The sequence below is a fragment of the Heptranchias perlo genome, chromosome 33 (assembly GCF_035084215.1).
Source record: "Heptranchias perlo isolate sHepPer1 chromosome 33, sHepPer1.hap1, whole genome shotgun sequence".
NCBI lineage: Eukaryota > Metazoa > Chordata > Chondrichthyes > Hexanchiformes > Hexanchidae > Heptranchias > Heptranchias perlo.
In genome coordinates, this window is record NC_090357.1 from 5561101 (window position 1) to 5580012 (window position 18912).

The 18912-nt window shown below is 45.3% G+C and overlaps 1 protein-coding gene across 3 annotated transcripts in view; it reads left to right on the forward strand.

The window, feature by feature from the left end:
* The first annotated feature begins 7052 nt into the window (after positions 1-7052).
* Positions 7053-18912, forward strand: part of usp28 (ubiquitin specific peptidase 28) — a 65002-nt gene continuing 53142 nt past the window's right edge. For 2 of the 3 annotated variants that reach the window (XM_067970897.1, XM_067970898.1), the window contains exon 1: positions 7054-7261. In XM_067970897.1, the coding sequence (XP_067826998.1) occupies positions 7217-7261 (45 nt within the window). In that variant the 5' untranslated portion in view covers positions 7054-7216. Of the gene's footprint in view, positions 7262-18912 lie in introns of all 3 variants that reach the window. The other variant, XM_067970899.1, reaches the window with a different exon arrangement.

Genomic DNA, 18912 nt, shown 5'->3' on the forward strand with positions numbered 1-18912 from the left:
ATAGCAATCAATCTCTATCAATTAGTCTACAACAGGCCCAGACATGAGGTAACCCCCAGTGGTGGAGAGCTTTGGGAACCATAGGTCTAAAGTCACCTGTTCCTTCCAAGCATGCTACACTCACCACATGTACAGTTCTTTTTGCATTGCTGATGATACAGTGAAATTTCTTTCACAAATTGCACTACACTGGCAGCCGAGATTTACAGAGCTGCTTGAAGTGATTCTCCACAATATAAGCTCAACATAAGCTCCCAGATACCAAAGGATTCCAGTGTGCCTGGGAAATCCCTGCTTAGAATATCTGCCAAGTGACATAGGGAAGGAGCAACCCACCAGACTGAATTTAAGATTTGAGGACTTTGCAAGGTGGATAATAAATTCCTTCCTTGCCAGCGACTCCCACACATAAACAATATTTACATATAAACCAAGTTAGCAAACACCTGTTGTGTTTGTGCTACATATCAGTGTTGTACAGTAATCAAACAAACTAATTACTTTACAATTGGAAATGACAGTAATGCAAAGGACCAGTAATCATGTGAAAGTGACCGTGTAGTATTACTAAAGAGTTTAAAAACTACTGGTGAAAATAACCCACTGCTCCTTCCTCTTGGACCATGTTGCGGTAGAACTGTTTTATGTATTTTATCAGAAGCTAGTTAAGTCAGTACTATTGCCTCAGAAGTTCTGGGTTCTAAATTGAGTTAAATTGAGTCTACAGCACAGAAACAGAAACTGGCTTGTATGCTCAGCGGGCTTGACTGTTTTACATGCCTGCTGGGCATACAAGAACACATGTGTGGACATGTTCTCGTGTTCATACAGAGCAGCCACTTCAAGCAGTAGGGAAGGCTTGTTGCAGGCCAAAACTGGCCAGATGAAGCCTCCGCTATCCGGAAACTCTCCGGCAAAATGGCATCATTGCTTATTGCAGAGCAGAAGCCAAGTTCAGTGTGCAGATAATCATTGTGTGAGAAATCAGGTGCAATATAGTTTTCACAAGTGTATGATTGACAGTTGTGTTGTCCTCAGTTTGTCCTTCAGATGCATGGGATGCATTGGCTGCTGAAGCTGAGTGATATTAAAGCCAATTGTTTTTTTGAAAGAATCTCAGTCCGTGATTGTGCAGATAGGTATGTGGCAGGGTGACCTGGAGAATTGTGTCATCCTTCAACAGGTACAAAAAGTAATCAAAAAGGCTAATAGAATGTTGGCCTTTATCTCAAGGGGACTGGAATACAAAGGGAAGGAAGTGATGCTTCAGTTGTACAGAGCCTTGGTCAGACCCCATCTGGAGTATTGCACTCAGATCTGGGCACTGCACCTCAGGAAGGATATACAGTCTCGACCGCATTTGGCGTATATATTTGCAGTAACATGATTTGCCCGCTATACGCGATGGCCAGTAAATCCATCGGACTCCCTAATAATCCCGTAGCATAAGAGCAAATATTACTGACAAGCATTTGCTTACCCTAGCTTTTCTGCAAAACAACTTATTCCCACAGCGATGAGGGCCCAGCAGTCAGTAAACCAACAAATCTGTCAACTTTGCTGAGATTAAAGCCCTGGAACCTTTTACGAGGCGGTTAGGCTGTGACAGGGGCAGACAGAAGGTGACCCCGAATCTGGAGCAAACAGTCCCACGAGTTGTCATAAACTTGTGCCTTTCACAACCTCAGGAAGTCCCAAAGCGCTTCATAGCAAATTAAGTACTTCTGAAGTGTAGTCATCGTTGTAATGTAGGAAACAGGGCAGCCATTTGCGCACAGCAAGGTCCCACATCGGCAGTGAGGTAAATGACCAAATAATCTTTTTTGTGATTTTGGTTGATTGATAAATATTGGCTCAGATACTGGGGAAAACTCTCTTGCTCTTCAAAATAGTAGCCATGGGATCTTTTACATCCACCTGAGAGGGCAGATGGGGCCTTGGTTTAACCTCTTTCTCTCTGACAGTGCAGCACTTCCTCAACACTGCACCAGAGTGTCAGCCTAGATTATGTATTCAAGTCTCTGGAGTGGGAGTTGAACCCATAGACTTATCATGACTTAAAGGCAAGAGTCCTACCCACTGAGCCACGACTGATACTCTAATACAAAGGCATTCTTCTTCTGCATGCATCTAAAATAGGTCACTGGAATTTCAGGAGAATTTTAACGGGTTCTGTGTCAACACCATTTGGGTTTGATGATGAGTTCTGCTTGATTAGGAATTCAGTTTGACAAAGCCTTTAGGGTGTTCATTGCCATTTACTTTCTGTTGCTGCAAGTAATGATCCCAGAATAAACTGAAGTTCAAAACAACTCCAGACGGCGGCGATAAAGGCCAGAGGAAGAGTCAACAGCTGCCCCTCCCCTTGCCCTGACTTAAAGGGGAACTCTACTCATGAAAAAAGAATAAAGTATTTGGCAGTCTGTTTTTGTTTTGGTGAGGAAGGAAAAGTGGTGTCAATTTTGTCACAATCACAAGACTACTAGTGAATTGCCTTATGTGTTCGTAAACAAATTTTTAAAAAAAGGTTGGCCAAACATTTTTTCATGAAGACAGTGTCCCTTTAAAGTTCCACCTCTACAGTTCAGAGTTTTCCAGATTTCTCCCTTTTTATCTTCCACATGATTTTCCCACAGTGTAGTTGCCAACAAAAAGCATGTTTAACCAGTGATCTGCATGTGTAGGAAAGACTGATTTGAGATCTGTGTCTAGAGTTAGTTCTTCACTGTAATCTTGCCTCAAAGTTACATCGACATAAAGCTGACTCAAAGATTTGCTGAAAGCCTCTGTTCAGTCCACAAGCGTGACCCTTAGCTTGCCATTTTAATTCTCCGACCCACTCCCACTATGACCTCTCTGTCTTTGGCCTCCTGCACTGTTCCAATGAAGCTCAATGGAAGCTCGAGGAACAGGGCCTCATCTTTTGATTAGGCACCTGACAGCCTCACGGACTCAACATCAATTTCAAACAACTTCAGATCATAACCACTGCTCCCATTTTTTCAGCAGGTGCTGGTAATGGTTCTGCTGTTGCCATTTACAGCTCCTCGAGACCCATCTTTTGTCTCTTTAATTGTCCCATTACCACCCCCTTTTGCCTTGCACCATCGTTCCTTTTGTCATTTAATCACTCCTGCCCTCCATCCTGTCACAGACCTTTCCCCATTGTTCTTTCCTCCCCTCCCTTCTTTCCCTGGCTCTGTATTTGCTTATAAACTGTTAAACCTCTAACTTCTTCCAGTTCTGACGAAAGGTCATCGACCTGAAACGTTAACTCTGTTTCTCTCTCCACGGATGCTGCCTGACCTGCTGAGTGTTTCCAGCATTTTCGGTTTTTAGTTCAGATTTCCAGCATCCGCAGAATTTTGCTTTTGTTTCAGTAAATGCGCTGCCTGGTCTCAGCCACACAGGCCTGGAAGGTTCCTGCCAATTCCTGTTCTGTGCTGAGTTTGCTGATGTCAGCCAGGACAATATAATTGACCTCAATGACATTCTGGGTCCGCCACCACCTTCTCAAGGAAAACTAGGGATGGGCAATAAATGCCGGCCATGCCAGCGACCCCCACATCCAGAGAACGAATTAAAGAACTTCTGCCCTTAGGAATTGTTATATCTACAGAGAGAGCTGAGTGGCCAATCAGCCAAAATCTAGCCATGCCATCCTCTAGAATGGATACCTTAGTAGCCAACATTTGAACCCACTGTCCACAAGAGACAATAGTGCACTACCAACTGAGGTTTATCTAGCAAAGTGCAGCTTAATTCCTTCTGCCTGCAGTCTGGACAAGACGGTGCAGCACCCCCCGCAGTGTCAGTCCAGATTATGCACTTAAGCAGGGCTCAAACCTACAAAGCTATGACGAAGAGACAAGAACGCTACAACTCAGCCAAGCTGACATTTGGCAGAAGTGTCACCTAAGAGGAAGATCAGTTTAGCACCACCTGTGAACCCATTTCTATCATTTTAAGGGGGAAATCTAGATAAACACCTGAGGGAGAAAGGAATAGAAGGATATGCTGATAGGGTGAGATGAAAAGGGGTGGGAGGAGGCTCGTGTCGAGCATAAACACCGGTATGGACCTATTGGGCTGAATGGCCTGTTTCTGTACTGTACATTCTATGTAATTTGCTATAAAAGGCTGATTACATCACCTAAAGCTGTCACTCTAGTCCCTCAACCATCAAGTTAGTTGTTATCTCAAACACATTTTCACTTAGGTCACAGGACAGGGAAACTACTGGAGCAAAGTATATTTAGTAACGCATTGCTTAACCCTTCGGAGCTGAATTCTTATGACGTTCAAAACACCATGTAGGTTGCACTGTGTAATATATACAGGGCCCACATTATGAGGCGATATGCCAGGCCTCTATTATACGAGACCATACTTTCAATTAGGTCCCAGATATTCCCCCTACAATCTATAGGTTTCTAAAACCCAAGCTTGCTGTCACCTAATCACGACTTGTTGCTTTACCACTTCTCTCCTGCTCTATTAGCTCTGCACTATGGGCCGTAGCCCTACACCTAAGTTTCTCACTTTAAAAAAAAAATCCATCTTTGCTTCAAACTCCTCGTGCTGTATTTGAATATTATACGATGTTCAGCCTGGCCTGAAAAATGGGCTTCAGCTCTTCGCCTAGATCTCAGTTTAAAAATATTGTTACACTTCCTCCATTTAGAATGTTCTATAAATCTACATGCGAACATTCGAATTAAGAGCAGGAGTAGGCCATTCGGCCCCTTGAGCCTGCTCTGCAATTTGATAAGATCTGGTTGTGACCTCAACCCTACTTTCCCGTCTACCTACTATAACCTTTGACTCCCTTGAGTATAAACCCTTCTCTCATGCTACAATTGCGACTTCACTAGAATATCTTAGTTGCTCCCTTATATTTCAAAGGCACAAAACAAGTGTGAGGATGTGAATTACACCCCAGATCTTAAATATAAGACAGTCACTAATAAATCTAATAGGGAATTCAGGAGAAACTTCTTTACCCAAGAGTGGTTAGAATGTGGAACTTGCTACCACCGAGGAATAGTCGAGGCAAATAGCACAGATGCATTTAAGGGGAAGCTAGAAAAACATGTGAGGGAGAAAGGAATAGAAGGATATGCTGATAGGATTAGATGAAGTAGGGAGGGAGGAGGCTCATGTGGAGCATAAACACCGGCATGGACCAGTTGGGCCGAATGGCCTGTTTCTGTGCTGTATATTCTGTGTAATCTTACAGTACCTTTACTGGTAGATTTATTTCCGCACTCTGCTATAGTTCTGTTTGTGCCTCTCTAGGTCAAGGTCAGGTTCATCTTATTTTTATTCCTGTACGCTTCGCTGTTTCTACATTATCAGTTCAGCCTCCTTTTGGGATATGATTCCTATCCCATGACTCCTTATAATGCTTCCTCAATATATCTTTAATTTATACGCTAAATACTTTGCGTCTAATGCTATAAGGAGGTACGATTGTAGAGCTCCCCCCCGAGTTTGTTATTTGGTCTGTGCTAACCCGGTGGTATTATTCATCAATTAGTCAGCCTGGACCAATCCCTGAGCTCCAATTCCATCACCCAGAGCAGGAGTAGGCCGTTCAGCCCCTCAAGCCTGTTTCGCCATTTCATCACATCATGGCTGATCTGCACCTCAACTCCATTTACCCGCCTTTGATCCATGTCCCTTGATGCCCTTACATCATGAAAATCTGTCGATCTCAGCATTTTGGGGGGAGAGAGTTCCAAATTTCCACAAACCTTTCTGTTCCCACCCCACCCTCATCTGCAACCTTCCACTGCCTTATATCCTAGCTTGTGTTCTCTGCTCTTGAGTTTAGGCTGTTATGAGTAACCCTCCCTCCTTCGTTCCATCCTTGATGGGAGGGCCTTCATCCATCGTGGCTGTGCACTCCGGAATTCTCTTCCAAAACCCCTCCTCCAAACCTCCTTCTTCAACCTCACTTTCAGTGGTCTCCCCTCTCTTGCCATGTTTGCCTGAGTAGAAAAGGTCACTGCAATCCAGCAGCAATTAATTGTATGCAACACTTTGACATGTTTCAACCTGATAATGTGTTATATAAAAAGCTGGTATCAGTAAAATTGACCGTGAAGCTGTCGGATTGTTGTAAAAACCCAACTGGTTCACTAATGTCCTTTAGGGAAGGTAACCGGCCGTCCTTACCCGGTCTGGCCTATATGTGACCCCAGTCCTACACCAACGCGGTTGACTCTTAACTGCCCTAGCAAGCCGTTCAGTTGTATCAAACCGTGGGCAACTAGGGATGGGCAATAAATGCCGTCCTTGCAAGTGACGCTCACATCCTGAGAATAAATTTTTAAAAATGAAGGTGTGGATGTCAAGGCCTTGGAGAGGGTGCAGAGGAGTTTTACCAGAATGATCCCAGAGATGAGGGTCTTCAGTTATGTGGAGAAGCTGGGGTTGTTCCCCTTAGAGCAGAGAAGGTTAAGGGGAGATTTAATAGAGGTGTTCAAAAATCATGAGGGGTAGTTGGCAAAAAGCCCCGGGGGGGAGGAGAATTTTTTTTTTACGCAGTGCGACGTTATGATCTGGAATGCACTGCCCGAAAGGACGGTGGAAGCTGATTCAATAGTAACTTTCAAAAAGAAATTGGATAAATACTTGAAAGGGAAAAATTTGCAGGGCTACGGGGAAAGAGCAGGAGAGGTACTAATTGGATAGCTCTTTCAAAGCACAGGCACGACGGGCCGAATGGCCTCCTTCTGTGCTGTATGATTCTATGATTTCAAATATTTTTCATTGTATATGGACTTGTGTATATTTTTCAAAGTGAGATGCAACAAAATAGATTCGATTTCTGCTCCAAGTGAATAAAACCTGAAAGGGAGGGAAACAAACTGAAAAGGAGAGAGGGGGGGAAAAAAACGAAATTAGGGAGAGGGATTCACTCTTAGTTGGTTTGTGTCACTGAAGAGATGCGCGCCCCCCCCCCCCCCCAGCCGCCAGAAGAGACGCGCACGCACAGTGCAGCGTGGGTGCTGGGTGCGCGCACGCTGGCGGGTGCGCGCCCGGCGGCTTCTATTGATGGGGGGAGGGTGACAGGAGTGGTCGCCGCTGAGTCCTGTCTGGCGGCGGCGGCTGTTGCTCCCTGTCCACCTCGTCCGGTCCCCTCACAAGCAAACGGGGAAAGTTTTACACACCCTCCAACTTTGAAGAAGCCGCAGGGGACAGAGCGACCATGACGGCGGGGGAGAGTCAACCCGGACAGAGCAGCGAGGAGAAGGTAACAAAATAAACAGCAACAAAGTGTCACAGTTTAATGGGGGGGAAACAATGGGAAGAGATACTTTGTAACACTTTTCCCGGGGCTTCAAAGGGAATAAAAGTTTACTGTGTGACAGTTTTGAAAGTTCTGTGATTTCACCAATCTCTGCTCACACTCGGAACTCTCATTGTTACTGGCCACTCGTTGTGTTTGTTTTTAAAATTATATATTTTACTATCCTTTCCCCCCCCCTCCCCTCCCCCCTCTCAAGTGCCTGTTGACATATAGCCCCCACCCTAGGATGTGAATGCAGATTTGGGGACACTCATGTTACTGGTGCCTGCGATGGATGATATATGGTTGCCAGTGGCTGACTGGGTAAATGCACAGTGTGGCAGGGAGCTGAGAAATACAGACCAGGGACGGTCCCTCTTTGCTCCCCGTGATCTGTGCTGAGTTGGCTGATTCCAGCCAGTCGGTGCCATCACTTGCCCTGAGGGGGGAATTTAGGGTTCCTGCTCTTGATCACTATCCAGTGACTCCTGCTGGAGGTTGTCCACATGTAGACATGGGGTCTGGACAGGGTTGGGGTCAACTGCGATGGCCCCTTTTTATCCCCCCCCCCCCCCCAAGATTTGAATACGCAGGCATTACACATCTTCTCGTCTCACGTTTAAAGAAGGATCACTCTGGTAGTGTTGTGTTCCAGATCCTGCAGAAGTGTATCCCAGTAAGGAGTTAGCGCCTTCAGTGGAGATGGGGAGAAAATGTAAAAGAAATGTTTGCTAGATGTGGAGCTGTGTGCTACATTGCACGGCGCAACAGGAGAGGGAGAGAACGCAAGCATGCATCTACTATCTCTCCCTCACACGTCACTCCAGTGAATTCTGGATCTCTGTCCTGTGTGGGAACTGCCAAGTGAAAGCAAGAAGCTTCCAATATGGGGAGGAATTGGACTGTGGATCACGAACCTTGTGACTGGCTCGAGAGAAGCATTGGCAGAGCCCTGGCTGCAAGCTGTCAGCCCGCTTGAGACTCGAAAGAGAAGCGAGGAGCACAATTCTTTTAAAATAGCAAAGCGTAAAAAGCATTTCTGCAACTAAACCCATATCAGCTGCCACTCAAACTTGCCCCACGACCCAGCATGGTGGAGTTTGAGAGGAATATTTGCAGCGAGCTGCAGCTAGCTGTGAAAATCCCCCTTGAAGCTGACAGAGGCCTTTTATACTATTTTTAGGTCGGTGCATCTTGTGGTCTCCAAGGTCATCCAAAGTCCTGGTGATTCTGTGTAGCTGGGAAACTGCCGGTCAATCACCCATTTATTTCATTTATTTAACTGCATTGTAACAAAATACAGCTGTTTGCTATCAGTTAGTGATTTTTTTTTCTTTGGTTCACTCTTATACCCCACTTATATTATAAAATCGTCCATTGAAAGTGGCTCCACAATACAGTCAAGTTGGTAACACATCAACTTGCATTTATATAACACCTTTAACGTAGTAAAACATCCCAAGGCGCTTCACAGGAGCGTTATCAGACTAAATTTGACACCAAGCCACGTAAGGAGATATTAGGACAGGTGACGAGGTAGGTTTTAAGAAGCATCTTAACGGAAGAGTGAGAGGTGGAGAGGCAGAGGGGTTTAGGGAGAGAATTCCAGAGCTTGGGGCCTAGGCAGCTGAAGGCACGGCCGCCAGTGGTGGAGGGATTAAAATCGGGGATGTGCAAGAGCCCAGAATTGGAGGGGCGCAGAGATCTCGGAGGATTGTAGAGCTGGAGGAGCCCCACATTAATTTCTGAATCAGAAGGTTGTGGGTTCAGGCCCTATTCCAGGACACGAGCACATGATCTAGGCTGACTCTCCAGTGTAGTAATAAGTTCTACTTTGTCAGTGATGTCGTCCCTCGGGTGAGATGTTAAACCCATGGCTCCCAACTGCTCGATTTAGTGAGTCAGGTGGCACCGTTTCAAGTTCTTCCAATATCCTGGTCAACATTCCTCCTCCAAACGCCACTAAAAAACAGATTCATTGCTGATTAGTCTCATTGTTCGTGGGATATTGCTGTGTGCAAAATGTAAGCAAATACAGCTGCGTATAACAACAGTGATGGCAGTTCACAGTGCATTTTACGTGAAACTGTTTGAAATGTTTTTTGCACTACTTAAATGCAATCCTACCTTTTCCTTGCTGTGGAATCTTACCTGTTGATACTGCATTGCAGATTCAGCAGCAAGAACCCAACTGTGCACATGTAAATCACGAAGATGAATTTATAGTAACTGTACATGTACATTCACCGTTAAAGAAAGACTTGACTTTATATAGCACTTTTCAATGTTGTAATGTAGGAATCAAGGTCCCACAACCAGCAATAAAATAAATGACTAGATCATCTGTTTTAGGCTTGAGGGATAAATATTGGCCAGGACACCAGGGAGAACTCCCCTGCTCTTATTTGAATAGTGCCGTGGGGATCTTTTACGTCCACCTGAGAGGGCAGACGGGGCCTCGGTTTAACGTCGCATCTGAAAGCCGGCACCTTCGACAGTGCAGTGCTCCCTCTGTACTGCAGTGAGATGTCAGCTTAGATTATGTCTCTGAGATGGGACTTGGACCCACCACCTTTTGACTCAGAGGCGAGAATGATACCACTGAGTGAGGGAGGCACTTCAAGGCGTTTTGGTGATGTGATAACATGCCGTATAAATGCAAGTCTTTCCTTCCTTTTTTCAGTCTTACTGAGATCACTCTTGAACTCGGCCTGTCGTTAGGCCCAAGACGGAGGCCCGAAGCAAGTGCCGCGATGGCAGCTCTTTATCTGTGCTGCTCTTGGCGTCCATCTGCCCTGGGGATCCCCGTTTAAGGGAAGGATGTGGTGCCCTGATAGAACTGGTCTTAGACCGTTAATTTGGGATGTCGGAGGCAATCCTGGAGCGGAGCGGGTATCAGATTGTTGGTGGGCTGGAGCCCAGTGAATTGCGTGAAGGGAGTGGTGGAAAGGCATGACCCTTCCTGCAAAGGGCCTATCGATTTGTTGCGGAGCTACATTTGTGGCCCAGACCTTCTGATGCTTGGGAAGGCTATGATTGAGCCCCTGTGGAAAGGGATAACTAAATTTATGACATTAATGGGGAATTGTGTCACGGTATCTGTACTTTTCTTAATTAGTTACCCAAACTGTTGTTTATGTTTTAGCACATTTATTGCAGTAGAGTTCGTACCCAGTAGAGTTAGGCTGCTCATGTTGAGTTATGTAGTCAATAGGATATACCCTAGAGTTTGATTACAAGGCAGTAATGTGACCAAGGGGTTTAGGTGATATGTTAAATGGCAAGATTGAAACTCAAGCCATCAACAACTCGTTTGAGCCATATTTCATAATAGGAATTGCCAGACCATAAAAGACTATTTAGTTCGCCTTCTACCATCCTGGTAGTCGCATGATTCAATGATCATGGAGTTATTGACTAATCAAAGCAATCAATCTCTATCAATGAGTCTACAACAGACCCAGACATGAGGCGGGGAAAACCCCAGTGGTGGAGAGCTTTGGGAGCCATAGGTCCAAAAGTCACCTGTTGCTCCCAAGCATGTTCCACTCACCACATGTTATGTCTCAAATTACTCACATACAGTATCCCAAAATATTTGCTGCCGTCTTCATGGAGGTGGTTTTATTTGGGTTTTGTGCCCCATTTTGCTGTGTCAGCTGTATCTGAGAGCAAGTGGTGATGAGTGAATTCCGTGTCATTGATACTCGGTGAGGTCCGTCCTGAAGCATTAACTAATCATTTCCTAGTAATTGGTTACTAGGAAATGATGTGGCCAAGTGTATATTATACATAGTTATTGTTTCTTGGAGAAGTGGAGAAAAAAAACTCTTCCTTTTCTTTGAAAAAATATTTATTTCAAGAAGCTAAACATTGTAAACAAACCGGTTACAAGTTGAAGCAGAAAAATAGCCACACATTTTAACAACCAACAGCCAAAGTATGAATATTTTTATTTGCCAATTATGATACACCAGTGGTCTTATTGATGTATTACACCCTCTTGATGCAGCAATTACAGGAAGGAATTGCTGCATGATTATACGGGTAGGTTAGCATGTTTCAAGATTGGCAGAGGGGGAGTGGCACATCTGGATGCTGGTGCAGAGGTGGGCCATCCTACCTGGTTTTGGGTATTTTTGGCTTACTTGTCTATCACTGTACAGATGGGAACCTGTAGTTGTCAGGTCCGTGATCAGAAGGCTGTTTTCACCACTTTCCTCCTTCCCCTCCCCATTTTGTAAGTTTTGCGCATCCCCGATTATCATCGCTCCACCATTGGCGGCCGTGCCTTCAGCTGCCTTGGCCCTAAGCTCTGGAATTCCCTCTCTAAACCTCTCCAGCTCTCTACCTCTCTCTCCTCCTTTAAGATGCTCCTTAAAACCTCCCTCTTTGACCAAGCTCCTAATATTTCCTTAAGTGGTTCGGTCTTAGACTTTGTTTGATAACGCTCCTGTGAAGCGCCTTGGGATGTTGTACTATGCTAAAGGTGCCGTATAAATGCAAGTTGTGGTTTGTTTCCACTTTGCCCCCCCTCCCCTTCCCCCAACCTATACTCAGTACATACATGTGCCAGTTGTGCAGGGGCACGCCATCTGCTATAAGGCCTTGAGTAGACGCTAAGAAGAGCATGAAAACATTGTGTGCGGCCACAACTTTTTTTTGACTTTGTCTCGCCTGTCCTGCCTCGGAAGCTGAGATTTTGAACTTGCTGGGTGAGGAGGAGAAGGCGGAAACATGCTTCCGAACGGCAGATGAGGATGGAGGCTGGCTTGAATGTGATGCCTCCACAGTCGAATAATGTTTGTTGTCCAGGCTAATGCATAAAGAATAGCTACTTAGACAAGGTAGCAGAGGGCCAGTGGAACTACCCCCAATGTGAGCTGCTGCCTTCACGTGGGAGGGGAGATAATTAGGGAAAAAGGAATGACACTTAAAGTGTGATTGATTATTGGGCTGAAGAGCTGAAGTCAAGATTAGTCAACAGATTTATCATCAAGTGTCATTTGAATTGGTCTGTGTAAATGTGCTGGACAAACACAAGTCCTATCTTGTTAACTGCACCAAGTGAAGCATCTTTATCACCTTATACTGATGATAAACACTTTATCTAACTGAGAAGGGAAGGCTCCCAAAGTTTGCAGCATCCTGTGGGACTTGTGGGCGGGAGACCAGCAGCTGATGGAAAGATCATTGATGATTGATGAGGGGGAGAAACAGTCCCCTTTACTTGGAGAATTGGGGAGAGTGGTGCCAAAATAACACATCTATAGTACATTTTCAAACTAGAGTTTGTGGACCCTAGGGGTTTTATAAAGAGTTCTTAGGGGGTCTGTGAGGTTTATGGGGCCAGGTATAGAGTACAACATCTTGAGAATCCAGTTTTTTTATTTGTTGGTTTGTTACGAATAAAAAATCATTATTTTGCAGTGATGACACTGTTTTCCTCTAGGGAGCTGACACAGTCCCTTGGAAGTTAGGACAGGGGTTTCCCAGGACTATGTTAATACTTGCAAAGGGTTTCTAGGAATCTGTTAGTATTTGCAGGGGGCCAGTGGGAACATATTAATAGTTTCAGGGGGGCACGGAGAGTGTATCAATATATACAAAAATAGTTTCAGAACTAGCTCAACCACTTAAACTGTGCGTTTTTAAACTTTAAATCATGACACTGGCAACCCAAGCCTGACTCTTCAAAAGCTACAACCTAAACAGGTGGGGCGATGGGAGGTGAGAGTCTAACTGATACCTAATTCTCAAATTAAGAGCAAAGCAGCCATTCCACCAGGAACCATAAATGTCCGCTTTAATGCACTTGCCTTTGGGGTAGGCGAGCTTTGGCTCAGTTGGTAGCACTCTTGCATCTGAGTCAGAAGATTGCTTGTTCAAGCCCCACTCGAGAGACTTGAGTGCATAATGCAGGCTGACACTCTAGTACAGCACTAAGGGAGTGCTGCACTGTCAGAGGTGCCGTCTTTCGGATGAGATGTTAAATTGAGGCCCCGTCTGCGCTCTCAGGTGGACATAAAAGATCCCATGACGCTATTTGAAGAAGAGCAGGGAGTTCTCCCCAGGGTCCTGGCCAATATTTATCCCTCAACCAACGTCACAAAAACAGATTATCTGGTCTTTATCACATTGCTGATGTGGGACCTTGCTGTGCGCAAATTGGCTGTCACGTTTCCTACTTTACAACAGTGACTACACTTCAAAAATACTTCATTGGCTGTAAAGCGCTTTAGGACATCCTGAGGCCATGAAAGGCACTATATAAATGCAAGTTCTTTCTTTCAAGGTAGTTTGTTGTTGAAGGTGGGAGCTGAGCTGCCACCTCCAACAACAAACTACCATCAGCTGAGCTGCTGATGATTTTAGCATTGCTGGAGTGTGGAGAGGTTCCTGAACATAAGAGGGGAATAGACAACCAGAATGGCAAAGAAAGAAAGAACTTGCATTTATATTGTGCCTTTCACAACCTCTGGATGCCCCAAAGCATTTTACGGCCAATGAAGTACTTTTGAAGTGCAGTCACTGTTGTAATGTAGGAAATGCGACAGTCAATTTGCACACAGCAAGCTCCCACAAACAACAATGAGATAATGACCTGATGATCTGTTTTGGTGATGTTGGTTGAGGGGAAATGTTGACCAGGACACTGGGGAGAACTCCCCTGCTCTTCGAATAGTGCCACTTTTACGTGCACCAGAGAGGGCAGACGAGGCCTCAGTTTAACATCTCATCTGAAAGACGGCACCTCAGTACTGCACTGGGAGCGACAGCCTAGACTATGCGCTCAAGTCTCAGGCTTTGGGTTCAAGTCCCACTCCATCAGACTGGGAGGCGAGAGTGCTGCTATGGGGCTGACACCTTCATCATTCCACCTGTGCAGGTGCAACTGTTCCGGTTTTCCCCAGCCGTCTCTGAATCCACCCAGCGTACAAATAGGCTAAGTTGAAGGTGGAGGCTGTTGTAGTGTGTGTTGATCCGCTTCCACTGGTCACTAACGGTGCACAGGACTTGCTCACGGGTGGTGTGGTACACACGACTGTAAGTGAAAGCTGGAGTAGTTGTGAAATTAATGTCTGTTGGATATTATTTAATTTGAATCAGAAGGCCATGTGGAATTGAATCAGGCACAGGCAATTTTTTTTATATAGGTTCTGTGATGCTTTTTTTTTTCAAATCCCAGCTTCCCCTTAAGCACCAGGTTAGTTCCCAGGAGACTTGATTCTGCTCCTGTGCTCTTTATACTGTTTATTAGATTGCATTGGTTTTGAATTGAATCTTATCTATTAGAACACTATACCTTTGTTTCCTGTGAACTAGGCTAGGTCATGTGTCAGATAGTATTGAACAAAGAGTTCCTCTGTCCGTGGCTGGAGTTTGCTCTTTAGTTCCAGTCTAGATTTGGGGGAAATTTGTAGAAAAGCCTTCTGCGGAGCGAATAAGCCATCTAATCTAATACGATTGGAGTTTGAGATTTACTGATTAGCCTCGAATTCTTTCCTTTCATCTCTTGAAAGCAGTGACTCATCCAGAGTATGTATCCATAGGTGTTAGGCTCATTTAGTACCAAAGTGACTCCTTTCATGTGTGAGCCTGGATAGTGAGCGTCAGCGAGCTATTTGAACTTGGGGTGCATCATCGCTGAGCGTGATCCTGTCCTTACCCGTCATCCGGACATGTGCACCATGGGAATGCTCGCAGGTTTGTGGGTGGCTATTCCCCTCTCTCTAGACCAACGACATTGGGGCCAATTGTGGCATTCCCTCTTACACCCCCTCCCCCACAACATTCCGCGCTACTTGCTCACACCTGCAAATTCCGAGAGACCAAGGGTGAAACGTGGGACCTTCCGGTCCGAAAGGCTGAGCGAAGTTGGCCGCTGACCCTTCGAGGGGAGCTCCGTTTGAAGTTTACCTATTTTGTTTTCGGGGAGACGGGTTGAGGTGTTCCCTCTCTGGTTCTGCCCGATTCCTGGAATCTCGCAACACTTAATTTTCCTTTGGTGGGGGAGGGGGGGAGGGGGAAGAGGAAAAAAAAAGTTAGTTTCATAAAAGCAGAAAGTGCTGGAAACGCTCGGCAGGTCAGGCAGCATCTGTGGAGAGAGAAACAGAGTTAACGTTTCAGGTCGATGACCTGTCGTCAGAACTGGAAGAAGTTAGAGATTTCACAGGTTTTAAGCGAGTACGGAGCCAGGGAAAAAGTTTGGGGGGGGGGGGGGTGCAGAGGAAAGAACAAAAAGGAAGGTCTGTGATCGGGTGGAGGGCAGGAGTGATTGAATGACAAAAGGGATGATGGTTTCATACTCGCTTATAAATGGTGAAATCTCTAACTACTTCCAGTTCTGATGAAAGGGGTCATCGACCTGAAACATTAACTCCGTTTTTCCCTCTCCACAGACGCTGACTGACCTGCATTTTTATTTCAGATTCCCAGCATCCGCAGTATTTTGCTAAAGTTAATTTGATACTTAGTGTTCATTTTGCTGCCTCTTCCCTGAGCAGCTGTTCGGCAGCTTTTATTTCTGGATCTTCCCTCAGTCAAGCAGACCAGTACATTGCAATTGAGATATTTCTGGAAATGTTAACTCAGCTGGCCTGTCCTGTGCATGAAGTAGGCTGGATTTTGACACTTAACGCCTGCGACCAACCAAAGCTAAGTCTTTTATACCAGATTGGTCATAATGATGCTGGCAGCTATATAAAGGTCAAGTTAAAAGATGGTTGTCAAGGGTATTGTGTACAGTATAGAACTATAAAAGGATGATTGGAGTAGTTGAGTAGTGCAAACAATAAAATGACTGGAACCCATGCAGAATTTTGAGTCATCCCAGGGCTGCCTGACTCAGATTCCCAATTTGCTCCTCAGTCAAATGTTTTTTTCTCTCTTTTTCTCCCGCCCCCACCCCCCCCCCCCCCCCCCCCCTCCGAAGTCACTGTTTCTTTCTAGGCTTCTGTAACCCTCTGACCGTTCGCCCAAGTTGCCATTCACTGAATCTTCTCCTGCCGCTCAGCACCTGTTCCTACTTCCGTGAAAAAGACAGAAAGAACTTGCATTTCTATCGCGCCTCTCACAACCTCCAGGATGTCCCAAAGCGCTTAACAGCCAATGAAATACTTTTGAAGTGCAGTCACTGTTGTAATGTAGGCGACGCAGCAGCCAATTTGCGCACAGCAAGATCCCACAAACAGCAATGAAATAAATGACCAGATCATCTGGCTCAGATGTTGGTCGAGGGATAAATATTGGCCAGAACACTGGGGAGAACTCACCTGCTCTTTTTCGAAATAGCACCATGGGACCCTTTACATCCACCTGAGAGGGCAGACGGGGCCTCAGTTTAACGTCTCATCCAAAAGACGGGACCTCAGCGCAGTGCTGAGGGAGTGCTGTACTGTCGGTCAGCCTGGATTATGCGCTGAAGTCTCTGATGGCTTGAACCCACAACGTTCTGACTCAGAGACGAGAGTGCTACCCACTGAGACACTGAGAAGCATCTTGGGACACTTTACCAGACTATAGGTTTTCCATATACACAAGTTGCTGTGTGAGCTTAGACTATGGATATCCAGCCTCATCCTCAGGCCAAATCCTTCACTTCAGATGGTAATTATCTTTTCACTTTTTTGTGTGATGGAGTACTGATAAGGGTCTTCATAAATATAATTTTTGTTAACTCGGGAGAAACAAAGGAAATGAAGACTGAGGAAAGGCCAGTGTAAACAGTGGTTTCCTGACTCGAAGATTGGTTCCTTTGCTGTGTATAATCATTGCGCATTTGCACAAAGATTCCTAAGAATTATGAGATTATTGGTTGATGTTTTTTCAACAAGTAAAGCTTAGTTTGCAATATATTCCCAGTAATTACTGATCTGAATAATTGAAACTTCAAGATTATGAATTTATTTTCTTAAATTCACTGGTAAATGTGATCATGTGACTATGTTGACTACAGAAAGTCTTTATTGTTGGTGGTAATCATAAAAAAACAAATTGCTGGGCTGTCTGAACACAGGGCTGCTTTGTCTGCACAGTAAATATCCAGCAACAGATGAGCACAGAAATTCAAAAGAGTTTCAATTTGGCTCATTTGGTGTTGCTCGGCTTCTGAGTCAGAATGCAGTGGGTTTAAGCCCCATTTGCAAGACCTGGGCGCATAAACTGGGCTAATACACCAGTGCCAGACTGCGGGAGAGCTGCATTGTTAGAGGTATCGGCCTTCGGATGAGATGTTTAGTTAACATCACCATGTGTGTCCCTGTGGTTGAGATGAATGTTAACGGTCCCATGGCACAGTTGGAACCACAGGGAGGAAATCTCATGATGTCCTGGCCAACATTCCTCCCTCAAACACCGCCTCCGATGTCGATTGTTGTTTGTGAGATCTTGCAGTGTGCAGATTGTTATGTAGGCAAATCCTGCAGCCAGTTACTGCAATTCATGGTATGGCCATCCCAGAGAGACGTGATAAGGGGGCGAAGAGGGTGCGTGGGGAGGGGGAGATGAGTGCCTCTATGAACACAGTGGGTGGGGAGTGTGTCAATGACCAGGGTGGATGGGGAGTGTCTCTATGAATTGGGTGGGTGGGGAGAGATGCCTCCATGAACTGGTACTGATCATGTTAATTGCTGACTTTACATGGCTCTGACACTTCAAATTGTGCTAAGTAACGCTGACATTTTACAAGTTCCTAATTCACATCAGAACTCCTCTTCCCATAATTTCTGCTATGCGGAGCACAATTTCAATTCACTTGTATTTTATTTTGAGACCTTGGACCGCAGCATCACTAACACTTTCGGGTAACCGACCTCCAGCCAAACTAACGGAGTACTCTGTTAGAAGTTACTACGTATGAATGTGCTTCGAAAGTCACCAGGGAATTTCAGTTATAACGTTTGACTAAAAATACTTTGCTACAATAGCTTCCTTGTCCTGTGACCGAAGTGAAAATGTGTTTGAGGTGGCTACTAACTCGATGGTTGGGGGCCAAGAGTGATGGCGTTAAGTGGTTTAATTAGCCTTTTATAGAGAATGACAGCAATGGGTTCCCAGGTTGTCTTTAAACTTCTGTTCCTCTGCGTAATGCAACAGGTTATAAGAAGGGAATGGGGGTAATCCGTGCTGTGACTTCACCCACTTCCATCAAGTTTACGAGCATTGCAGGCAGCAGGAATCAAGGTGGGAAAAGCCAGAAAAGCCTGCGTTCAGTTCGCAATGTATTGCTGTCACTTGTGGACAGTGGATTTGAGCACAACCCAGGAAATTATCCACTCTTGAGGACAGCGCACTGTTAGAAGCACTGCATACTGAGGTGCTGACTTTTGGGTGAGCATTCAGGACCTCTTCCCATGGCAATAATAATCTCAAAGTGTATGAAGAATCTTGGCTTAATTTTTATTGTATTTCTATCTCTGTAACCTTCAGAGATCTCTGCGCTCCTCCAATTCTGGCCTCTTGCGATCCCTGATTTTCTTTGCTGCACCATTGGCGGCCGTGCCTTCAGTTGCCTGGGCCCTAAGCTCTGGAATTCCCTCCCTCTCCTCCTTTTAAGACGCTCCCTAACCTATCTCTTTGACCAAGCTTTTGGTCAGCTATCTTAATATCTCCTT